At 38.5% G+C, this 26,853-nt stretch overlaps 1 protein-coding gene across 17 annotated transcripts in view; it reads right to left on the minus strand.

The window, feature by feature from the left end:
* ATG7 (autophagy related 7) overlaps positions 1–26,853 on the minus strand; it is a 239,146-nt gene that overhangs the window by 138,227 nt on the left and 74,066 nt on the right. For 14 of the 17 annotated variants that reach the window (XR_007404313.1, XR_003137836.3, XR_007404315.1 and 11 more), the window contains one exon: positions 21,642–21,722. The exons of 2 other annotated variants lie outside the window; for them this stretch is intronic. Coding sequence is in view for 11 of the 15 variants with exons in the window: in XM_025449669.3 (XP_025305454.1) it covers positions 21,642–21,722 (81 nt within the window). In the remaining 4 variants the exon portion in view is untranslated. Of the gene's footprint in view, positions 1–12,533; positions 12,682–21,641; positions 21,723–26,853 lie in introns of those variants that run through there. One more of the 17 variants, XM_049098243.1, reaches the window with a different exon arrangement.

Genomic DNA, 26,853 nt, shown 5'->3' on the forward strand with positions numbered 1-26,853 from the left:
TTCTATCATAACAACAAAATAAGGTTTTCTTAAATAATCTTACAAAATTGAGTTGCTTAATGAGCATGGTACTATAATGATCAAGGTACTTACAAATGGATGTTCTGACCAATTAATCTATCTTTTTAGACTTCCACTACTATGGCAGGTCATAAACCTGAGGGGGTTTTATTTTAAATACGATAGAAGTCCACAAGGAGGTGAATTGGAAAAATGCAAAGAAGAAGCGCTTTAAGAATGACTATAGCGGGGGCAGCCCCGGGGGGAGGGGGAGGAGCCTCAGCGGTTTAGCCCCGCCTTCATCGGAGGACATGATCCTGGAGACCTGGGATTGAGTCCCACATCAGGCTCCCCGCATGGAGCCTGTTTCTCCCTCTGCATGTGTCTCTGCCTCTCTCTCTCTCTCTGTTTCTCTCTCTCTCATGAATAAAGTCTTAAAAAAAAGAAAAAAGTGACTATAGCCCGAGTCACTCAATACATTGTTTGAATATTTACAGAGCCTGCTCTAGGTTACAGGCTTCTTGGGAGAAATTCACTATGTTTCTGTATGAGAAATATCTTTTATTTTTTCCAATTTTTTTTGTTGTGGTAAAATAAATACATAAAATCTACTTTCTTAAATATTTTTAAGTGTTCAGTTCAGTGACATTAAGTACATTAACAATGGTGTGCAACCATCCCCACTACCTTCCATCTCCAAAAGCCTCTTCATCTTGCAAAACTGAAACTCTACACCCCTTACATGCCAACTCACCATTCCCTTCCCCTCCCCAGCCCTGATAACCCCCCATTCTACTTTCTGCATCTAGAAATCTGACTATATACCTTATTTAGGATCATGTGTTGTCTTTTCGGGACTGGCTTATTCATTTAGCATAATGACCTCCAGGTTCCTCCATGAGGAAGTGTGTGTCAGAAAGCCCTTCCTTTGGAAGGTTGAATAATATTCTGTTATATGGATAGACACATTCTGTTTGCTGATTCTTCTATAGATGGACACTGGGTCCTTTCACTTTTAGCTATCGTGAATAATGCTACTATGAAGAGAAGTGTACAGGGGTGCTATCTTTTGTTAAGGAGATAATCAAATATTTATTGTAATGCACGATGCATGCAGAACTATTTTTACCCTTGTGATATTCATTCTTTGGTCTCAGGCTTGTTAATATCTGATGTTTTGTTGGTTTGTTTTTATTTTATCATTTCACTACTAATTTATACAACCAAGTTAGGGAGAAAGAACTGGACTATCTTATCTACTTAAGAATTAATAGTAATATGTAAAAGGAAGATTATTCATCCCAATTAAATACAAATAACTCACAGAGACAAATAAAAATCCTAGAAAATACATAAGTTAAAAGCATACATTAAGGGATCCCTGGGTGGCTCAGCAGTTTAGTGCTTGCCTTCGGCCTGGGTTATGATCCTGGAGTCCCAGGATCAAGTCCTGTGTCAGGCTCCCTGCATGGAGTCTGCTTCTCCATGTGTTTGTGTCTCTGCCTCTTTCGCTCTCTCCTGTGTCTCTCATGAATAAATAAATAAAATCTTAAAAAAAAAGTGTACATTAAGTAGAAGGTTTTTTTTAAAGATTTATTTAAAAATAAAAATTTATTTATTCATGAGAGATACAGAGATAGATAGAGAGAGAGAGAGGCAGAGACACAAGCAGAAGGACAACCAGGCTCCATGCAGGGAGCCCGGTGTGGGACTTGAACCCAGGACTCTGGGATCATGCCCTGAGCTAAAGGCAGATGCTCAACCACTGAGCCACCCAGGCATCCCTAGATGTTGGTTTCTTTTTTTTTTTTTTTTTTAATTTTTTAAAATTTATTTATGATAGTCACACAGAGAGAGAGAGAGAGAGGCAGAGACATAGGCAGAAGGAGAAGCAGGCTCCATGCACCGGGAGCCCGACGTGGGACTCGATCCTGGGTCTCCAGGATCGTGCCCTGGGCCAAAGGCAGGCGCTAAACCGCTGCACCACCCAGGGATCCCCCTAGATGTTGGTTTCTTAAGTGATCTTTTATCCTTCATTATCTAAACAAAAGGAATCAGACAAGAATTTTCCCTACCTCTCCATATTCTCATCTGAACACAAACAAGCTGAAATACCCACCATCTTTAAAAATATAATGTTTTGGGGGATCCCTGGGTGGCTCACCAGTTTAGCATCTGCCTTCAGCCCAGGGCGTGATCTTGGAGTCCTAGGATTGAGTCCCACATCGGGCTCCCTGCATGGAGCCTGCTTCTCCCTCTGCCTGTGTCTCTGCCACTCTCTATCATGAATAAATAAATAAAATCTTTAAAAAATGTATAATCTTTCTTGATAATCTATTTGTCTTACTACCTTCCCCCAATGCCCTTAACAGTAAAAATATCCTTGAAAACTGCATCTATTTCATCCTATGACTAGGGGATAAGGAAGGCAAAGAGAAGGTACGATTGTATCTTTCTTGTATACGAATCTTTATTTTAAAATGGAATTTTTAGGGACAGAACTTTTCTTTCTCAGTCATTTCTCTAACCCAAATCATGTTTCTTCATGACTATAACAAACTGAAGATATTCTTCAAAGGATCAATTGGAGAATGGGGAATAAAAAAAAAAAACACTTGAAACTTTAACAATGTACATCTCTCTAAAGCCATTCTTCAAAATAAGTCACAAAGCACAAAAACTACTGAGCCTTGGTCTGGGAGCACACATCAGAATCCCCTAGTGAGCTGGGCCACACCCCTAGTGCCTCATTAATTAAGTATAGGGTGGGGTCTAAGAATCTGCCTTTCTAGTGAGTTTCCAGAAGACACAGATGCTGTAGGTCTTAGGACCACATTTTTGGAAATGCTTCCCTTATCTAAGCAGGAGGACCTTCTCTTAGATTCAACCCATGAAGAAGCATGTATGTTCCCTTAACTTTAAAAACGCATCTTTAGCTGTCCCTCCTAAAAGAAATTACTGTGTGATATTGCTGTTTATTTAGCAGTTTAAGTCAATCCCTTTAATAAATTCTTTATGGTAAAAAGTTTTTAGATTCCCTGCACAGAGAGCCAGCTCTCATTAAGTAAATTATTACCCTGACTTTGTAATGTGTGAATTTTGGTTCAGTGACTTTCTTTTAATTTTGGAACTGAGAATTATACAAGCACATACTTGGCAGGAAAGGTCCATTGAGAAAAAACTAGGCATTTGATTATATTATTTTATATATTATTCTCTATCTCTATCTGCATGGCCCTTGATGTCACTGCCATAAACTAATGGCCATTGACTGGAAATAGCCCAGACACTGGTTTGGTTTAGTTTGATTCATGGAAAATTTGGGGAAAATATATGCTTGAATTAATACTAAGAATCAGATGCTTTGACTTTAAAATATAGATTTCCATTTACTCTTCAAATAAAGAAATAACAAGATATAGCAACTTTATTCCCAAATTTCCACAAGTCAGTGATCAATCAGAGTTGGATCCTCACTGCTCTTCAGAGAGAACTTGTGCTCTAGCAGGCCATAGTCCCCATTCATTTCCTCTCATCTTCAAACTAGTTCACTCCACTCATGTATTTATCGGCCTGCCCTGTAGGCTTCTGTATTCAGGTGCCCAGAATAAGAAGGAACACATAGTAGAATCTCAATTTCAAAAAATCTATATACACTGGCTTAAATTAAGTATGGTGTAAGTAAGTTCCTTTGGACTTGGTCCCTACGGCCTAAGGTTGTTGAGCTGTGTGATCTACCAGTAGGTCACCTCTACTCTTGTGTTAGAAACCTTCTAGCTAAAATGAGCATTCTCTAAAAAGCAACGTGTTAGTTTGAGACCCTTTAGTGTAGAGCTAAAAGAATAACGTAAATGATGGGTGAGCGAGAAAACACCTACAAGCATGTTTGTTAATCTTTTTGTCATGAAATAACACAGACATGAAATGTTATAGCTTAAAATACTGTAGAGTGTACTCCTGTATTACAATTGAGAACATCAGCACATTGGAAGTCCCCACAAAACGCACTTTACAATCACTACACCCCATCTACCTCTCTCAGATAAACACTGACTTGTATGATAACCACTTCCTTATTCTTCTTTTTTAATTCTTCCACCTAAATCTGCTTCCTGAACACCATCTCTTAGTTCTGTTGTATTTGAATGCTGAACTTAGGCATTTATTCCTTTGTATCTATCTAACCTTTAAAAATTCAATACTATGTTAGGGGCACCTGAGTGGCTCAGTTGGTTGAGCGTCCCACTCTTGGTTTTGGCTTGGGTCATGATCTGGGGGTCATGGGATTGAGCCACAAACACAAGCTCTGTGCTCAGTGGGGAGTCTTGAGATTTTTCTCCTTCTTGCTCTTCCCCTCCCCTCCTCATATGCATGTGTGCATGCACGCTCACTCTAATGAATAACAATCTTTTTAAAAAATTCAATACTATGTTGTTAAGATACAGGCTAATTGTGTTTTCTGTCTCCTCATGGTTGGCCTCAGCAGAGGCTTATCAATTTTAGAGATACTTCCACTACTTGGCTTTATCTTCTTTTTGCTCTTCTCTTTAGTTTCTACCTTTGGCTTGTTTGTATTTGTTGTGCTGCCTTTTCTGACTTCTTCAGATAAATATTTTCTCACTAGTTTCAGGTCTTTTTTTCATTTTAAGGCTATCCATTTTTCTATCAGGTTACTCCTTTACCTATATCCTGTAAATTTTTACATGGAATATTTATCACTCCTTTACAATGTTTCTTTCTTTCTTTTTTTAAAGATTTTATTTATTTATTTATTCATGAGAGACAGAGAGAGAGAGAGAGAGAGAGAGAGAGAGAGAGAGACAGGCAGAGACACAGGCAGAGGGAGAAGCAGGCTCTACATAGGGAGCCTGATGTGGGACTCGATCCCAGGACTCCAGGATCACACCCTGAGCCAAAGCAGATGCCCAACTGCTGGGCACCCAGGCATCCCTAAAATATTTCTTAAATTCCATTATATCTTTCTTTAATTCATGACTTTAGGAGTGACACTTGAGTTTCCAAATAAATATATGGCAATGATTTTCCTAGTTATTGAGTTATTACTGATTTCTAGCATAATTACATTGGGTTAAAAGTATATATTCGGTATAGTTTCAGTCTTTGATATTGAGACTTGCTCATTAATTCAGGCTATGGAAAATTCTTATAAAATATCTGTGCTTGACAAGAATGTGTACCTCACAGTTTGGGGCAATGTGTTCATTAGAATAGGTTTTTTAATCATGTTGATCAGATTTTCAATTACCATCACTGACTTTTTTTTTGTATGCTTCTGTGAGAGAATGGAAAATATATATATTGGTATCTGCCCCTGGGTTTCAGAGCTCCTGAAACCCTTGTAATTTACTAAGTGATAAGAGCACTCTTACCTTACCTTTTATATTTCCCATCTTTTTGTATCTTCATGCTTCACTTTAAATATTGAAGTTTCTTCTAACCCATTTTTTTCAGGTCACTGATTTGCTCTTTGCTATGTCTGACAGCCTATAAAATGTTCACTTTGTTTTTGTATTCTAGTTGTAGAATTTGATTTTTTTTTTTAAACATCCAAAGCCACATTTTGGAGTTTTCAGTCTCTGCTTAAAATAAAGTTTGGCGCTTTTTCTTTTAATCCCGAAAATGTAGTATTTTACAGTGTGCTTCTGGTAAGTCTCATATTTAGAATCTCTGTGAGTCTATTTATGTTGTCTGTTGCTTCTGTTAGTTTTCATGTTTGGTGTCTTCTTTCTTTGTGTGCATGGTTACTTCTGATTGTGACTGGGTACTATAATTGAAAAATTATTTGTAGAAGTAATTTGAAGACTGGGATCATGATATTCTTTGATATGATTTCATTGCTTTTACCTGGCACCTGTGGGCATTAGCTACATGCAGTCATCTTAATCCAAGTAAACCTTAAAGTTTGTGGGCTATCAGATAATGCAAAAACAGAGCTGCAGCCAACGTGAGAGTTGATTTACTTCCAGTTACCATTACTCCTCAGTGTATCTCTTTAGGGAGTCCCAACTCAAAGGAGGGAGTGTTTTACCACGTTTCCTAAGCTTGACAATGCCCAGGCTACAGTTTTTAACCTTGAAAGGATACCACAGGTGAGCTCAGTTTCTCAACTTCCTTTTTTTTTTTTTTAATTTATTTATTTATTCAGAGAGAGTGAGAGAGAGGCAGAGACACAGGCAGAGGGAGAAGCAGGCTCCATACAGGAAGCCTGATGTGGGACTTGATCCCGGGTCTCCAGGATCACACCCCGGGCTGCAGGCGGCGCTAAACTGCTGCACCACTGGGGCTGCCCACAACTTCCTTTTCTTGATCAGTAAATGCCCATAAGACAAAAGAGGCACCATTGTTAGGCTCAGATTCTCTCTCAAGTCTCAACTTAATAATTCTTCACAATTTACTAGTTCTTTGATGTTTAAGAAGATTAAAAAATGATTTATCTAGTTTCTTTAGGTGATTTCAGTAAAACAGCTGGTTTGAATTATATGGCTTACCATGAGTTAAACTACTAATCTCTCAATATTCTTTTATGTATTATGTCCTTAGCACATGGCCTTACCTTGCCCACACCTGCCCCAAAGTGAAAACTCTATGGTATTCCTTGAAGAATTGTGACAGCTCTTCCTGGTGGCAATCTACCCATATAGTACAGAGGAACTATAAAAAACAAAGGTTCAAGTTACAGTTCCTATTTCCTCTGTGACTCTAAAAAAAAGATTTCTCTGCAAAATTGGGTGGGAAATACTTTCATGCATATCAGAAGATTAGATAGAGGAATGCAAAAGAGCTTGAAAAAGTCTACAAAACTAATTCTCTTTCTCTGCTCCACAGGTGAACCATTCATCCATGGCTCTGGTTTATTCATCATAGCAGGCCAGTCAGTGGTCAACTGAAATTTCAGGTCACTCATTAATGTCTGGCAACATTATACAAGACACAATATTCCAAGTCCAAATAAAGAGATACCTACTGTTATGTTGTCTATAATTTATTTTAAAATACTTCAGCATATGTAGAGTGTACATGGATGATGAGCACCATACACTCTCTACTTCCTAGGGGTAACTAGGTACCCTAATGAGTAATGCATCATCTGGGTGTGGTTGGTTCACATTTGAAGGACTAAGCAGAAGAGATCCAAACTCCCAAATCAGAGTGTATTAATTAGTTATAGTTACCTAAATCTACACTGGAGGGTTTTTCTAATGAGTATTATCGAGGGAGTGGGGCAATATTTTTTCTAATGAAAATAATAGTGCTCAAGATAGATGGGCTGGTTGGAAATATACCTTTACATATACATGTGGATTCTAAGAGTTGGACAAACCAGGAAGCCTACCACCCTTTGCAGTGGCACTCTGGGCCTAAGCTTCTGGTCCTAAGTCTGGACAGTTAACAGAAGAAGATTCCATCCTCATCCAACTGACAGGTTAGATATGTCCTTTAATAAGAATATGTTTGGATCTGTCTCTACTGAATATTTGATGTGAGATACATATGAAAAGGATGACGTTGGGCTTTTCTCAGTCTATAAGAACTGCTGAATGACCAGCTTTTGTGTCTGCTTGCTAATAAATATTCACATGTGTGACAAAATCTGGTCTGAGACTTGACTTTATTGTTACAAACCACATAGTAACAAGATAACCTGTAACCATAGGAAGCTACTGATTTCTACCAAAAAGATTAAAATGCATGTTAGTTTGTAACAATTGTGGCGCATCAAATTCCCGAAAAGGATCCTGTTGAGCAATAACCTCAAAGCAGGAGCATCATGCTGATCAAGCTAATGTACAGACTTGCCCTCCTGGACTATCCAAGAAAAAAGGCTGTTTCTCTTCAGTGGGAAAACCACAGGAAGCTACAGAGACAGCCTTGGGGTGTGGGTTTTGCTGGGCCTGGAAGCCTGCCAAAAATACCATCATTCTGTCTCTTGGCCCTTGGAATGCAATAATGCATTGCATTATTTTGGTTGTTGTTGTTTTTTAAAAATATATATAACTTTTCCCACTGACTGCCCCCAAACCACCTGGACTCCATATTTTATTCAAAATGATGTCATTTAAAGAGTATCTGTATTCAAAGGAATAGATAGATGGGAGGCAACTATCCTACTTCCTTAAATAAATCCAAACCAGAATCATTTTCATTTTCAAAACAGTACTGTCTTGGATTCTCAGCAGCTGCATGTCCCTACCTTCCAAATGTTTTTAAAAATATTTAAGCTGAGGGATGCCTGAGTGGCTCAGTGGTTGAGTGTCTGCCTCTGGCTCAGGGCATGATCCTGGGATCCAGGATCGAGTCCCACATTAGGTTCCTTGCAGGGAGCCTGCTTCTCCCTCTGCCTGTGTCTCTGCCTCTCTCTGTGTCTCTCATGAATAAATAAGTAAAATCTTTAAAAAAAAAATAAAGATATTTAAGCTGAAAATTAACCCAGTCAAATCAACTATGTTTGTCATAACAATTTTTTGAGGAAAAACTTTGAAACTCTCATTCCCACCCCCCCCCCCCCACACCTGTGCTGGAGGGCACCTAGAAATTGCTCTAGTGCACACAGTTTTCCTGATGTCAGTCTGAAAATGTGACTGTAAGAAATACATTCTTCTGGGTCAGGATTCTCCTTTAAAAGGACAAGTCTCCCAAGGATAACCAGTTGGTTCACCATGGAGCTTAACCAATCAGTCCTCAAAACTGCTAAAAATGTCATTTATTTTTTTTGAAGATTTTTTAAAAAATTATTTATTATAAATATGCAGAACTTGATCCCCAGATCCTGGGATCATGCCCTGAGCCAAAGGCAAATGGATGTTCAACCACTGAGCCACCCAGGCGTCCTCCACTAAATTAAAAAAAAAATTTTTTTTATTGGAGTTTAATTTGTCAACATTTAGCATAACACCCAATGCTCATCCCGCCAATCCACTAAAAATTTTAAATGGAATCTTTCCACCCTCCACCCCCTAACTCTCCCAAGGACATTGGAATTCTATGAAAACTGAGTTATTTCTGCCACATCATTGCGAGATGCTTAATATGTATGTAAGTGAACTGAGGGTTGGAAATCTTGGGTTTCTGTGCCATTTCTCTGAGCCTAATGAGCTCTGGGCCTGATAGTTGGGGTAGCCCTTTTGCTAGACACTTCCTGGGAAGCTTGGAAAGGGCACCGAGAAGACATTCATAAAATGGTGAAGACAGAAACACTGCGGCATCTGATGAGATGAAGCCAAGCCAGTTGGTCCTCCCTGCTCATGTTGCTCTAACCACTTATAGCCACAATAAGACAAGACAAGATGCTTGAGGCTGGAGAAAGGCTTCTGAGGAGCAATGTGGGACAAGGGCAAGAACAACAGTACTGCCAGCAGCAGGCCTGGTGCTGCCACAGAACTACCACCCTGATTCTCTTATGCCCCTGCCCTCTGAGGGCACAGAGGAATTCAGAATTCAGAGGCAACATAACCAAGAAGTCTTCCCCAAGATTCATGCCAGCTCATCTAGAGTTGTGGGCCTGACACTAGTCAGATACATGCACAGAAATTTCACCAAATAAGAGGATTCATCTCCTCCCCTAGTGCACATTCCTGGGAACATTAAACCTCAGCTTCATTCTGGTTAACAATGAAACCCCTAAGTTAAATGCCTACTTGAAAAGCGAAAAGGAAGGAAAAAGACAAAATCTAATAACTTGTATATTAGTATTTGCTCACCTCTCGAGGCCATGCCCTTTTAAAAGAACTGCTCATCCTTTTTTGTTTCCTTCCCTTTTTAGCCTCTAAAGATAGAAAGATTTTTTGGCTGTAAATTACAAAGTGAGCCTTTCTGTGAAAGGAAATGGAAATGGCATCTGAGTTTTGCTTGTAAGAAGGAACAATTAAAAACATTTACCCGGGATCCTTGGGTGGCGCAGCGGTTTGGCGCCTGCCTTTGGCCCAGGGCGCGATCCTGGAGACCCGGGATCGAATCCCACATCGGGCTCCTGGTGCATGGAGCCTGCTTCTCCCTCTGCCTGTTGTGTCTCTGCCTCTCTCTCTCTCTGTATGACTATCATAAATAAATAAAAAAAAATGTTTAAAAAAAAAAAACAAAAAACATTTACCGTACTGAGGCACCTGGGTGACTTAGTTAAGCATTCGACTCCTGATTTAGGCTCCAGTGATCTCTGGGTCCTGTAGGGCCTCTGAGATCAGTACAGAGTCAGCTTGAGATGCTCTTCCTCTCCCTCTGCCCATCCCCCTGTGTGCACTTGTGCTTGGTCTCTCTCTCTCTCTCAAATAAAGAGAAAAACCACAAAACAAACAAACAAACAAAAAAACAACAAAAAAAAACCATTTACAGTATCACCTATAGGACACTTGGCACACTTATAGGACACTTGGCACATGAGGTCTGATTTAATCTTCATTGCCACTAAAAAGGTTATCTTAACTGCTTTCCACCCAAGGGAGGCACAGAATGTTTGAGATACTTTTCATCGGTCACACAGCAGGCAGTGTTATCTCTAAAGCTAATGTCCATTTCTATGGCACAAACCATATTAAAATGTCTTGTTATCTCTCAGCCAGCTTGTAGCCAAAACGTTAGCATACTCTGACTTCCCTTCCAACTAGTAGTTTCACTTATTCAGATCCATAAACTGTTTGAAGCTCTTGCAGTTTTTTAATTCCTGAAGTTTTTCTTGCAAATTGCTTGTTCTCTTGATTCACAACACACAGCTTCAAATTACTTCTAGCCTTTCCAAAATTCAAACCCACCCTTCAAAGGTCAAGAACTTACCACTGCTGAGGCTATTAAGAGGAAAATATTTTGAGATCTGAAGCAATTTCCTAAGAATTGTCAACTGTTTTGTGTGAGTACAACAGAACTGAAACAAGCACACAGCCTCCCTCAGGGACACTGTGAAAGGGCCACTTCTTGGGACTTGCAGTCCTTTTGCACGAAGGGCGTCACAGGTCTCATTTTTCAGGTATTAAGGGCCTACTGAAATATTCTCAAAAACAAGCAGTAAGCAATTAGGTAAAGAATGGCAGATGTTAGGAAATAAAACTTACTCCTCTAGTAGAGCCAAGTGACGCGTGTTATGTTTTTGTTTTCTTCCTAACATGTTACTCTACTATTAAGTCAGTTTGTACTTGCTTATTTTTAAAAATCTGTTTGTACTATGATTGAAATCAAGTCTGTCAGGTCAAATTGAACTAAAAGGAAATCTAAATATGGGCCCATAAAGAGTGATGCTAAGCTCACGTCCCATGTTTGGGATATGCGAAAAGTATTAACGCAACAATGAATAACTTGCCTTAATTCTCACTTTTGTTACCATTTCCCCTTCAGAGTCCTTCATGAAAGAGCTGACAGGGAAATCTCAGGCACAACTAAGGACGGAGAGAAACCAAATTTTCTCTCCTGCCTTTACAAAGAACATAAAAATATGCATTCACATAGATTTCTATCTCAAGTTGGAGTGCTGACAAAGGTCTTCAAAGTATCCAAATGCTCTGGTGAATCCAGAGTCAACTACAAAGACATCAAGACTGTCTAGAGTCATGAGGACAGACAGATAAGTTCTGACTACAGGTCTTGGGACTATGCAACATACCCTTCAAAGCAGTCCTCATGGGAGGCTGGGCAGTGATCCCAGAGATACTGCCATTCCTCAAGACCCCGCTGGATATGCACTCATGTAGTTTCTACATGGTCCCTTGTATTTTTTTTTTTTTTAAGATTTTACTTATTTACTCATGAGAGACACAGAGAGAGCGGCAGAGACACAGGCAGAGGGAGAAGCAGGCTCCATGCAGGGAGCCTGACGTGGGACTTGATCCCGGGTCTCCAGGATCACGCCCTGGGCTGAAGGTGGCACTAAACCGCTGAGCCACCCGGGCTGCCCGGTCCCTCTTATTTGAAAAAACTTGCTATGTCTGTTCTCCCACTGATTGTCTATATTTGGCATGCTTACAGCCATTTCAGGATCACAGGGAAGATATTTTGCAATTTTAGTCTGATGGCCATAAATTCAAGATGTCGAACTTTGGTGTATGCTTTAATCAGCCATTAGATATTCTAGAAAAGAAAAATAATGTAGTCTTTCCTTCCTTGTGAAGGAAAGAATCTTTAGTTTCTATGATGAAAAAATTACTTAAAACTAGGGAAGACGAGGGATGTCTGGCTGGCTCAGTTTGTAGAACATGCAACTCTTGATCCCGGGGTTATGAGTTTGAGCACCATGTGCAGCACAGAATTTAAAATTTAAAAAAAAAAATTTTTTTTTTAAACTAGGGCAGGCCAGACACTACCATTTATCACTATCATCACACAAAATATTATGTAAGCAAGTTATAAGGACAGTAACTTTAGGAATAGGATGTTCTCCAACAGTTCTTTCATATCTTCTATGGCAAAAAAAGGCTGTGGTGATAAGTTCTTTTAGAAATACCTGGACAGGATATTGGAAGGCCTTTTAGAAGAAATAAATTGGAGACTCTAAAAAAAATCCTGCAGGAGAGTAAGCAAAACCCTTCAAAGAATTCATTGCCAAAATGTGTCCTTTAATAAAATGTTAGGTCAACTCTGACGAATCCCAAAGGCTCCTTCTTTTAATATCCTCTGGAAGTGATCTTTCAACATAATAACAATCATCGAAAGCATCAACTAAAGCAAAGGAGACAGTAAAAGCTGAAAAAGAAGATCAGCTGGTAAATATTCAGAACACTGAAATGTAACATGCAGTAATTAGCTACCACTTACGGCATAATGATAAATCACACCTCTGCACTAATAGGCAAAGGGCATTCTGCTACTGAGTCTTAGCTACATACCACACTGTGAGTTCCTAGAGGACATAAACTATCTTATTTTTTCTTATCCTGTTTTGCTGTTCATTTATTCATCTACTAAATCGTGATTTTTTCCTACTATTCAAACTAAAAACTAGTTTACTATCATTTACTAAAACTAGTAAATGCTAAAAACTGGTTTTATCATTTACTAAAAACTAGTTTGCCTTCCAAGCTAGTACATTTCTTGAGTAAAGATGTTTAGATAATTCTGGGATAGCAAGTTGTTCAATCATGTCATATAATTTTACTATTTTGTCCAAAAGGATATCACTGGACACTTCAGAGGCTCTTATTTGCCTCTGTATCATTAAAAAATGTATCATAAATTAGAAGCTCTAATGTTTGTTCAAGTGAACTGCTATGACAATAGTGATTAAAATAAATTCACATAATATGTATCTGGGTGTTTTCAGTATTCAACTTAAAGAGTTATATGCTGTATACAAACTGTGTATGTATAAGTATGTACATTCATAAAAGATTTTCCAATTCAAGCTGATGGCTCCCTTATTTAAAAAACCCAGCAGTTACTACCATGATCCTCCCTCTCTTCCTTCTAAAGACAACACACATGTTATGAATATAAAAATATAAAATATAAATATAGGTTTTGTGTAAATAAAAATATAAGAAGGAACATGAGCAAAGGATAATTGCGGCTCTTTGTCCACTGGTAGCAGGGTCAGTATCTTCCCCATCCTAAATGTTAGTTGGGCCTAAAGAAATGGAATAGTTGATCAAGAGATTCTATAATTTCAGAGTCATAAAACAAAACCCAGTGGTAGATGAGTTCCTGAATCTCTCTTTACTACAGCTGAGGAAAATGAGTCCCCAGAGAGAGATGGCAACTTTCCAAAGCCATATAAGAGGTCATGGTAGGGCTGATTACAACACTCATTCCCCAGTGGCTCATACAGAACAGCTTGGGAATGGTATCAAAGAAAAACTCATAGAACAAGGGTGCTTTCCTAGGATCCACAGGAAGGTTTCAGGGACTTCATGAAACCACTGAAATTGTCTGCAAAACTGTGTGTGGCTTTGCGTCTTTTTCAGGGAAGCAGGGTCAGTCTAAACAAGGTCCAGGACTCAAAAATTTTAAGAACCACTCCGTCAAAGGATGGGCTTGGGTGAAGGAGAGGAGGAGAGGTTAAAAGTAAATGAAATTTATTCCAAACTAAAAGGAACACAGATTTTCAACACCCTGAAGATTATATTTGGGCTGGGCAGCCTGTGGAACCAGGTAAGAACACAGTTCTAAACTTTCTGGTGTGGATGGTAAAAGGATCCTGTAAGAAAAAAAGGTGTTCAAGCAAACTAGGCATGTCTTGGTAACCACAGGTGACAGGGAGAAGAATAAGCAGTACAAACTTAACTACCAATTAGGTGGTCTCAGAAAACCACTGGTCAAAAGTAACAGACAAGGCTCAGTTCTCTGGAATCAAGGGGAAGGTTTTGGCAGTTATCTGTCATGAGTCACGATGGAAGGTTTCTGCAGCTTCTCAAAACCAGGGCAGCCTTGACCTTCACTCAGGCCTCTCATTGTACCTACTTGTACAGTGAGCCTGGAAGGGGCTCCACACACCCCAGGTGACCTATTTAAATCACAGGGGTCTTTGTTTTCTTATTTCTGATGTCAACATCAGTCCCAGGAGTGGGCAAAGGCCTTGCTACTTGGTCACAGGGAACTGGATACACGTCAGTCATTGCAATTTCCCTGGGAAACAGAAAATATTTTCCCCACTCTATGGATGAGGAAATTAAAGCAAAGGGAGAAATGTCCAAGGTTTTTCAAGGAGGTGAAGAGCCAAGAGCTCCGAGGTTAGGGCTTGCAGCTACATATGCCACACTGGCTCTGGCTAGATATTCTGTCCCCTTTTGGGAACCAAGCAGTTCTGGAGATTGGGGAAACACTAGTTGCTAAGCACAAGATGTAGGATACAGTTTATACCACACAACCATGCATATGGAATCCATCACACGTTACAACAGAAGACTTGAGGCCTCACTGGGTAAATGAGATAGGAAAAGGAGAACCTGGGGGTTACTCATCATTTTCCAAATCAGAGATTTATGTCCCTTTTGGAAAGGAGAAGGAAAGCCTGGCTGCAGCCCAGTTTTGAGTAATATTTGCCACTGAGAAGCTGTATGAAAAAATTCCTGGCACAAACTTTGGAGAGCTCTTCCGATTGGGCTCTGGCCAGTCCTTATAAATGATTGAGATTTAAAACCCTATCAAATCAGAGAAGCAGGGAGTGTTGGTGCAATACCATAAATCCCTCTCTAAAGCTAATTTCAAACACAAAATAGGAATGTTCAGAGAAAAAAATTATCTACACATACTTCCTTACATAGAATTTTTTTTTCCCCTTAAGTCTAGTAGGGTAGAGGTCAATGGCTAACTGTAGTCTGAGTGCCTGGAATAGTCGATTATCTTCTTTAACCTAAATATATTTTCTGATTTTTCCATCATTCAAATAGATTGCTGTGAAATAAAGAATAAAATTAAGTAAAGAAAATATAAAAGCTAATAACTTTGAGTGTCAATAGAGAGCCAGAGCTTATCTCATCCAACTGACTCATTTAACAAAAGAAGAAACGGAGGCGGACAGAACAGGGAGCACCTTGCTTGTGGTCACTCAGGCAGCCAGCAAGGGACTCAGAGCCAGGACCCTGGAAATCCCCTGAACAACTTCCTGGCCTCCACACCACAGTGTTGCAGCTGCTGGATTCCTTAGGCTAGGAAACCCCCTAGGCTGGGTGTTAGGTGAGAAACAATTTTATATGGAATTGTAAAATTCAAAACAGCATCCTCAAATGTTAGACAAAGTACACTAGATTCCAACTCAAGAATAAGTGAAACTGAAAAGGCACAGAGAGGACAGTTTGTAGGGAATTGGGTGTCCAATGCTCTGTCACAACTGCTATACTGAACTGCATAAATGTACCATATTTTCTTTCTTCTGGCTATTGTTTATGTAATTCCACCTGTCCACAATGCTTTCCCCTCTTGGTCTACCTCCCTCCCATGTGCTTCTAGAAATTCCTCCTCATCCTTTAACATCAACTCAAAAGTCACTTTCTGCAATGCTGTCCCTGGTCTCTATTTGAAAAATTAATGGGTACTGGGACACCCCAACAAAAGGATGCACTTTTGACTGCACAGCATACCACTATATAAGGGAAATCATTGCTGGTTTACAGATCTGTCTCATCTCTAGATAGCGTTCTTTTTAAGTCATTGTATTTCTGGCACCTAGCAGGAACTCAAATGACAGCTGAATGAATGAAACCTACTAACAGCCATACAGCAAGACTTTTACCTCTCTTTGCATATCTATGATTTGTTTTTCTATCCTGGAAAGGGTGCATTTGTAGAACCTGAGGCAAGAGAGATTGCTTCCGGACAGAGGTTTTCCCTAAAGTTAAAACAGCTAAATTGAGTATTGTTATTTCATACTACCTAAGTAACAAAGAAATAGGTTAGAAAAACATTGATTACAAAATATCCAAAAAATGGACAGATTGGCAACAAACACACAACCCGTATAGTTTATTACAGGAAGACACCAAAGTGTATTATTCCTACACCCTCTCTATCACTCAAGATACATGTACATAGGCACACACAAAAAGTTAATAGCAAGTCACTGTGGGAAGTTTAATCAGAACCCATCAATAGAAGACCCATGGCGTGGTAAACACCAAAGTGTATTATTAGGGTTGCTAATTGCTAATTAAAATCCCCAGATCAGGTTTCTGGGCACAGCTTGCTGCATCTGTGCAGTGGGCAGGTCCCAGACAGTATGAAAACCAAGACCGGGACCTGCTTCTTCATGCAAGGCTATTCCTGTAGTATCACAAAGGGTGTGTGACAGATTGTACAAGAAGAATATCCACATGCAATCCCCTCAGGCACAGTCCTGTTCCTGACTACAGATTTGAAAGAAGTTTCTCATCAACCTCTAGGATCCAGAAACTAGGCTATTGTTGCATAAAATACCAGAAGGTACCTAGCTTACCCCTTATAGGGAAAGAGAATGGTCACAACATTCAACATACTGTCCTCCTTCCTTGAGATGGTCTGGGAAGGGGGATAAGAGGACTTTCTGGGGCGATGGAAACATTCTATATCTTGATTGAAATGTGGGTTACATGCATGTATACACTTGTCAAAACTTACAGGATTGTTTGCTCTTAAGATTCATGCTCTCTAGTGTATATAAATTTTACCTAGAAAAAAAGAACCATGGACAAAGATTGAACTCTAATTAGTAGGTTTATTTTCTGGAGTGGTATGAGCTAGCAATTTTGAAACTATTTTCTATGTATTCTAGACTGGAGCAAGTGAGTAAATACATGCAGGATAATGAGATCCAGGTTTTTCACCATTGGGGAAGGTAGTTACAAATATGGGAGAGGGTAAATTAACATCACCATAGGGGATAAAATATATCATGTGCCTCCTAACATGATGATACATCATCACGTCTTTGGTAGTTGTGCCAAAATTTCATGACCTGACTCAAATTATAAGGAAACAGGAGACAAAAATCAAATTGAGGGAAATGCTACAAAATAACTGGCAAAATATCAACATATTTAGGTTAAGAAAGACAAAGAAAGAAAGGTTAAGGAACTTTTTCAGATTGAGGGAAGCCAAAGAGATACGACAACTAAATGCATGCTTGATCCTGAACTGGTTTGGGAAAAGAAACCTATAAAGACTGTTACTGTTACGAGTAACAACATTTAAAATATAGATTGTGGATTAGGTAAGAATATTGTGGCAACATTAAATTAATTGCCTGAATTTGAAAAGTATATTGTGTTTAGGTAAGAGAATAGCCTTTTCCTTAGGAAATACACATTGAAGTATTTAGTTGGAAAGGACACAGTGTTTCCAACTTACTCTCAAAGTTGCAAGAAAAAAGAGAAGGGTGAGGAGGAGGAAGCAGGGTGAGAGGGAGGGGAGTATGCATATATAAGTGGGACAAAAATGTAAACAAACAACTGGTCAATCTGGGTAGAGTGTAAGAAGGTTCTCTGTACTATTCTTCTATCTTTCCTGTAAGTATGAAATCATATCAAAATACAAAGTTACCCTCAAAATACCCTAACCTCCCCCAAGATATTTTTTTTTTTTAAAGATTTTATTTATTCATGAGAGACAAGGAGAGAGAGAGGCAGAGATATAGGCAGAGGGAGAAGCAGGCTCCATGCAGGGAGCCTGATGTGAGACTCTATCCCAGAACCCCAGGATCACGCCCTGAGCTGAAGGCAGATGCTCAACCGCTGAGCCACCCAGGAGTCCCCTCCCCCAAAATATTTAGATGTAAGGCTATTAATAACTAAATAAGTGTATTATGAGAAATTGTTTCAAGAATATTGGTTTTAAAATTCTATTTTTCCCTATGGTAGCAATCCACAAAAACTTTAGTTGGCACTAAATTCCTTTTTAGAACTAAAAACAACTCATATACCTTCAAATAAGATTTTTTGAAATTCCGTGCTTTTAGATTTTAGAAAGTCTTGTAAGACAATAAACAGAAATTGGAATGAAAGTGCCTCTTTACGAAGACATAGACATGGCCAACATGCACATGAGAAAATGCTCTGCATCACTTGCCATCAGGGAAATACAAATCAAAACCACAATGAGATACCACCTCACACCAGTGAGAATGGGGAAAATTAACAAGGCAGGAAACAACAAATGTTGGAGAGGATGCGGAGAAAAGGGAACCCTCTTACACTGTTGGTGGGAATGTGAACTGGTGCAGCCACTCTGGAAAACTGTGTGGAGGTTCCTCAAAGAGTTAAAAATAGACCTGCCCTACGACCCAGCAATTGCACTGTTGGGGATTTACCCCAAAGATACAAATGCAATGAAACGCCAGGACACCTGCACCCCGATGTTTATAGCAGCAATGGCCACGATAGCCAAACTGTGGAAGGAGCCTCGGTGTCCAACGAAAGATGAATGGATAAAGAAGATGTGGTTTATGTATACAATGGAATATTACTCAGCTATTAGAAATGACAAATACCCACCATTTGCTTCAACGTGGATGGAACTGGAGGGTATTATGCTGAGTGAAATAAGCCAGTCGGAGAAGGACAAACATTATATGTTCTCATTCATTTGGGGAATATAAATAATAGTGAAAGGGAATATAAGGGAAGGGGGAAGAAATGTGTGGGAAATATCAGAAAGGGAGACAGAACGTAAAGACTGCTAACTCTGGGAAACGAACTAGGGGTGGTAGAAGGGGAGGAGGGCGGGGGGTGGGAGTGAATGGGTGACGGGCACTGGGGGTTATTCTGTATGTTAGTAAATTGAACACCAATAAAAAATAAATTTAAAAAAAAAAAAAAAAAGAAAGTGCCTCTTTACTACCCAACTCCCTCCAGATTCTTCAGTATTTTTTCTGTAAGAACAATTCATCTGGCTACATGCCAAGTTAAAACCAAACAAGATAATAAACAATTTGTGTATGGATGATTCAGCCTTCCCTGACATAGCAGAGAACTGCATTCTCCCCAGGCCTTATAAAAGCTCTACACACACACACACACACACACACACACACACACACACACACAAATATAAAATATGCTAAGGAACACAGCATTATCACTCAGCAGAACTTATTCTATCTCCCCATCTTTGTCTTTGTGTTAAATCAAACACAAGTATGACTGGTCTGGGGGGGGAGGAGGGGAGGCAAAAATACCAAAAACTACCAAAGGAAAAAAATTACTTCATGGATATCAAAGGAGAATTTTTAAAAAGTCATTTTTAGCCCCAAGAATCTTTTTGAAACAATAACTATGATATGACTCAGTATGAAAATATTATGCTAAGTATGTATTAAGAAAAATTCACATGCACAGAGATGAAACTGCAATTGGATTTGTCATTTCAAAGTATTAATGTTGGGTTTGCAGATAATAGAGAATGACATTCTCCTAAGCGAATAAAGAAGTTAGCCAAGTAAGTAAATGCTGTGTTTCTACTGTAAGGAAATACATGCACCAGTGAAGCAACCTTTTCAGCACAAAAGAAATTTAATACCCAGACCACATGAAAAGTGATCGCTCTGGGAATAGCACAGCTGTTAAAATTCAAGGCAGTTTGTATTAAATCGTCCAGCATGTTTATGTAAAGCAGGACTCTCAGAATGACCACCAAGAGGAATTAACTTCGCTAACAAAAAAGTGATACCTATATTTAGTTTAATGCTTACAATAAGTGTGAAAGAAAAATGCAAAGCGATTCTTTCAAAGAATATAAGGGACCTCAGTTAGCTAGTATGCCTGTGATTCTTTCATAAACAGTATCTCAAGGGCTAATTTAATTAGAAAGAGAACAAAAAAGAATGAGTGTTTGCATTTCACTTACAGAACCCAATTATCTTTATTTCATTGAGATGCATGATCTACATAAAGCCACAGAAAAACTTCTGGCACCTGTGCCAAATGATTTCAGTATGAAAACTAATACTGCCAAGTTATTTTGAGACCAATTAGCTTAGCCATTCAAAGAAAAATAATGTGCTCTCTAAAAAACATATAATCCTAAAATCTGCATTTCTGAAGACAGAAGTGTACAGATATCCTTGACGCCTTGATGTGAACAGATATAAGATACCTCAAAGAGATGGCAAAAAGAATGAGCTTGTGGGTAACTACTGACAAATGGCAAGCTTTAAATCTCAATATTGATGCTTGGGATGCACAATGATAAAACAGCTTAGTTTACTTTTTGAAGAAAAAAGTTATTCTCAATGTTTGAACACCTAAAATTAACCAAATTTATCAGCATTCTCAATCTGAATTAATTTTTTAAGACTGGGTAGGATTATGCTTCTCATAGGATATGACCAAGTCAAGTCTTAAAAAAAAAAAAAAAAAAAAAAAAAAAAAAAAAGCTTATCAACTCAGAATGGAGATAATTTCCCAAGACCTCAATCCCTTCCATACTGCTAGATGTTGTAGGCCAAGGCAAAGAAATCCTGAGTTAGAAGTGAGATGCCAGACTTAGGGGTTAATGACCCTAATACTATTTTGCATAACACTTGTACATGAAAGTCTTACCAAAAAGCTTGAGTTTTAAAAGCCCAAGTTAAATCACTGGGCATCAGAAGGCTTAAAGAGGCATACAAAAGAAAATTAGCAATAACACACAGTATAAAGTCACAAATAACTCAGCCTATCTCTAGGCCTGTTAAAAAAGGAGATGCCATCAACTGTAGTTTTGAGATACATCAGCCGTTTCCCATTACAATGGGGTACATACCAGCTCTATTTTTAGAGCCTCTGGAAAGATCAAAGCAAAAGGGGCCCTTTTATGGGCTCCCTAGCCAGGCCCCTAATCTCTGTTTACTTTTTGTCATTATGTAGATCTCCCAAAGACAAAACCACGAGGACTGCCTGGTTTAACTCCCTCCTCTGATAACACTTACAAATTGCTCTAGGATGGTCCATGTGAGCAAGGAACTTCTGAGGAGGAACAAAACCTAGTAACGTTCATATTCAAGCCAAAATTATTATGAGGCAAGTATTGATACAGATATCTACAATATCTAATTCAATCTCTCTTTGTACACTATAAATTAAACTTTCTCAGGCTGATTTCTCTGTGACAATGAATACACATGAATGACAAATCTCCTCTGGTATTTTAGACCTTCCCTCTCCCCCTCCAAAAAGTCCTCAGTTGGTTTCAGTGCTCTGGCTAGTAAAGATGATAGGCTCATTTTAAAAAACAAGTCCTTCAAATGCCGAATGACTTACTTTGGAAGAACAAGCTGTACATTTGTCAAACGCCAGGCTGACAGGAAGAACATTATCAAACCGTGACAGAAATCCCCGGATCTAAAAACAAAGCAAAACAATTGACATCAAGCTCAGAATGCCCATACCTGTGAAATATATTTGTAGTTTCTGACAAAAAGTGGGAAATAATATGGTGGTCTTGACACAGATTAGCAAAAATGAAGTTCAGCATGGACATTTTTCCTTGTATTATAATCAGTTTGAGGAAGAACTGTATCATGTCCTTTATGCCATCAAGAACCAGGCCCCACAATCTTTTTACGTATTTGAGACCTAAAAACTCCAAAATACAAAAAGAAAGCGATATGCTGTAAAGTATCATTGTAACAAATGTCTTAAAAAATAAAACAGGTTAACTAGTTCATGATGGTGCAACTGTCACATACATGTTACAGTGAATATGGTAAGTGTGTGTACCTGGATAGGATATTGGGTGGGGCATCACAGGTGAGAAGGTCTGGAGACTACATCAGGCAGAGATGGTCCTAAATATACATCTAGTTACTTGCTTGAGTTGGGACAGGGATACAATGCAAAACATCACCAAATTTATGAGGAAACAGCGCCACCTTGAGCATAAATTTCTGGACTGCAACTCACTGTCCCAGGATATCTGCCATAACCAGGTTTCAAAAACTATGATTTACGTAATTTACTGAGAACATCATATCTCTCTAGAACTATAGTATGCCAAATGGGAAGTTTTAAACTGCTGCGTAGATCATTAACATATTATTATGAAAAATATGAATGGTAAACCCCATGAAGTCTCACAGGACTCAGCATTTATAGTAAATCAGATAACATGAATCCTTTCATGAGTTAATTTATTTCATCTTCCCAACTGCCCCCATCTTCATAAAACTCAGGCTCAGAAAGGTGACACAAGTTGGCTGAGGAAAATAGAAAGTGACAAAGCTAAGATTCAAAAGGAGGCGTCTTAACCCTCAACTTGGCCCAGTTTCCTTCTGCTACCTACCCTTTCCCTCCCTTTCTCTCAGGATACCACAGGTTTGTCTTCAATATTAGGTCTCAGCACAAATTGACAGTCTCACCTGAATAGAGCAAAAGAACCAAGCCACATATCCTTGTTGCCTTTGGCTGCCCTACCAACACTCCCCCAAAATAAAAACAAACAAAACCTGACAAACTCTTTAAAGAAAAAGGCTTCCTTCTGCATTGAGATAACTCCATCTTCACACCCACACTGGATCTAATGGTCTAATTGCATGTTCATACTAGAAAATTGAACCTGTACAGACATGGCTATGGCTATCTTTTAAATATCCTTATCAGTATAATCCAAGATCAAAAGAGCATTTGGTAGAAATGATAAATTAGACAGCTGGTTTTAGTTAGATGGCCTCATTGTGAGCTTTGAAAATGTGACAATCTTTTAGTTCCCTAAATCTCAGGAATGTAGTGACCATTTCATTATACAGTACTGGAGGCACAGTCTGGGTTTAAGTTTGCTATTCAAGGACACCAAAACAGGAGACCTCAAACTTCTAAGAAGGATTAGTCAGAAATAGGAATGCTGAGACCCTCATGAGATCAAGAAGTTAGAGGCTTAAAAATATTGGCAAAGTGAGCCTTCTCACTTCTCAGTTACTTTCATATTTTATATATTTATATAATATATATAAACTTTTATATTAAATTCTCCAAAAATGTTACTATATTTTACACATTTTCCATTAAAATGTTTGTTGATACAGCCTATGTTAATGTCTCCATATAGGCTTCGCAAAAAGGTTTTCTTCATCCTTTTTTCTCCTACAGCTAATAACAAGTTTTATGTTGTATAAAGAAATATTGGTAATTTTCTCTGCTAAACTGTCTCATATTTGCAGATGGGAGGTAAGGCTGAAGGGAAGGGAGACAGAAGACCAAGCTAGAGCAGGAAGGAAGGCAGGAAAGAAAAAAATAAAAACAAAAAACACAGGTGGTGAGCAACAGAAGAAAAAGGAACCAAAATGAATGGATTGGCCAAGCATGGGCCACACACTATTGTTTAGCACCCCCAGACAGCTCTTTACTAGGAAACTGTGATTCATTTTCCCAGGAAATGAAGTAAAATAACATCTGTGTGTGAGGCCTTTTAAATTCACCAAGCTGGTATCAGAAGGCCCAGAGCTCAAAGTAATTAGTTTTAGGTAATTTCAAAAAGGAAAGTCTTCTTCTCAAACCAATTGCATCGGATTCCTAATGGGTATTTCATAGGTGAGCTCCCTCCTCTCCACATAATGCTACACTCTGCCATTGAATAATTTTTGTAATACACAGCTCCTAGGTGTGTCACTTTATCGATTTCTATAGCTGAAACAAATATGGCAGAGAATTCCTTATGCTGGCATTCAGAAACCCCCACACACACTAATCTGGGACCATCCTGTCTTTCTAATTATGTCTCAAATTGAAACTGCTCACAATCCCCATACAGCTACTAAGCTGAACTACAACTTCCTTCCAAAGACTTTCCCAAGTTCCTGACCTTATCTCATGCTAAATTCTGTGACTTGGAACTCTTCTTTTTGGAAAGAGCTACACAGCCAAATCTCCATCTTCCTTAAAAGCTGCTCAATGCAAACACACCTTTCATAAATCCTCAATCTACCTACCACCAAGCTTAAAGATCATGTCTCCATCATTTGAAATCCTTCTTTTTGATATTTATCACTAAATACCTGTGTAATAGTTATTTTAAGAAAACAACAGGTTATGAACACCTGGGTGGCTCAGGTCATGATCCGAGGTCCTGGGATGGAGTCCCGCATTGGGCTCCCCATAGGGAGCCTGCCTCTCCCTCTGCCTATGTCTGTGTGTCTCATGAATAAATAAATAAAATCTTTTTTTTAAAGGTTACAACATAATTCACGTACCATAAAATTCATCTTTTTAAAGTATACGACTCAGAGGATTTTAGTATATTCATGGAATAGTACAATTATCATTAATATCTAATTTCAGAATACTTCATCACCCCCAAAATAAATCCAGAACCCCAAAATAGTCCCCATTCTTCACTTTTCCCAGGCCCTGGCAACCACTAGTCTACTTTCTATTTCTACTGATTTGTCTATTTTGCATATTCCCTATAAATGGAATTATACAAGACTGGCTTTTTTTTACTTAGCAAGTTTTCATCCATATATATCCTGGATATGTACTTCCTTTTCATTGCCAAATAATATTCCATTATACGGATATACCACATTTTGTTTAATCCATTCATCAGTTGGACATTTCTTTTGGGTATCTACAAAATTGGGTATATACAAGAATTCCCATTATTTTAGGAATTAATGAGTCACATGGTAACTGTATGTTTAACATTCTGAGGAACTGCCAAACTGTTTTCCAAAGTGACCATACTGTATTACTTTCTCGCCTATAAGGTCAACACTTGTTACTGTCTCTGATTACAGCCATCCTAGTGAGTCTGAAGTGGTATCTCACTGTGGTTTCATTTGCATTTCTCTAATGACTAATAATGCTGAACATTTTTCTGTGTGCTTCTTGACCATTTATACATCTTTTTTGGAGAAATGACTTTGCAAATTCTTAGACAAATTTTAAATTTGGTTTTTCTTTTTATTGTTGAATTTTTAGAGTTTTTAAAAAACATTTTGGATACAAGTTTCTTTTCAGATAAGATTTGCAATATTTTCTCTCACTCTGGGTCATCTTTTCAATTTCTTGACAGTGTCCTTTGATGCACAGGACTTTTCATTTTCATAAAGTCCTATTTATTTTTTCTTTGGTTGTCTTATGGTGTCATATGTAAGAGACCTTGTCTAACCCAAGGTCATGAAGGTTATGTTTTCTTCTAGTTTTATAGTTTTAGCTGTTACATTTATGTCTATGATCCACTTTGAATTAACTTGTGTATATGGTAGGAGACCAGCATCTCAATTCATTCCTTTGCATGTAGAAATCCAATTGTCCCAATGCTTCATTGATAAGACTATTCTTCCCCAATTGAATGGTCATCAAATGACCATAAATATAAGAATTAATTTCTCGACTCTCAATTCTATTTGGTTGATCTATATATCTATTCTAATGACAGTACAACACTGTTTTGATTATAGTAGCTTTGTAGTAAGTTTTGAAACTGGTGAAGTGTGAGCCTTCCACCTTTGTTCTTCTTCAAGATTATTTTGGCTATTCTGGGTCCTTTGTCTTTCCATATGAATTTTAGAATCAGTTTGTGTGCTACAATTAACAAAAACATTTATTTCTCTTGCTTTTAAAGGGCAAGACACAGGTTGAACTATTTGCATTTGCCCAAAGCACAGTGAGATGTTTATAAAAGAGGCTACATATTATTATGAAATGAGAAAAATACAAACATCCCAAAGCCTACCAAATTACTCATATTTGAACTATACAGAGAAAACAAGTCTCATACCACAAGAAGAACTCCAATTTAGCACCATTCACATTTTCCAGGCAATATGAAGCCCTTCCCCATCAACAATGCTTTAAATCCCCAGTATTAAAAGTGCATAGAACTTCCACAAAAAGCTCTGCATTCCCTCAATCCTACAATAATCGTATAAAACTTGAAGAGCAGAGGTTGTTATTTTAAAGTTTTAGCACCTTCCTTCCTTAGATACACACAGAAATCACAGAGCAATCTAAAATCCAGGTACCCTATGCAAAATCCTAATATGTTCACATCTATTTAAGCGGCCACTCCCCAATTCATAATCCAAGAAATTCTAGAAATTTGTCCTTAGCTTGGGTAGAGAAAAATTCACCATCACCTCCTACTTAGAAGTGTACAATGTGAAGCAATATGCTCAGTGTTTTTCTAAACTTGCCTGATCAGAAATAATTCCTCTCTGGAACTTGATTCAAAAGGGCTGGGGTAAGGCCTGGGGTACGGCCTGAGAATCCGAATGTTTAATAAGAGCCCCAGGTGATTCTCATCAGGCAAGCACATGAAACAGGAGCTTTTAGTTACCAACTGTATTTACACCTTCCTGTGGTTTGCGCTAGACCACTCAACATCACCTGTTAGACGTCAGAAAACAGATGGAAGCAGCTTTTAGCAAACTTCTCATTTTTTTCCACATTTTCTAAAAATAGCACCACACTCACCAAATTTTGCCCACATCTAAAATAACATTCAAAAGGTTTTATGAAATGATAGTAAAGTCAT

Source organism: Canis lupus, chromosome 20 (genome assembly GCF_003254725.2).
Source record: "Canis lupus dingo isolate Sandy chromosome 20, ASM325472v2, whole genome shotgun sequence".
Taxonomy (NCBI): domain Eukaryota; kingdom Metazoa; phylum Chordata; class Mammalia; order Carnivora; family Canidae; genus Canis; species Canis lupus.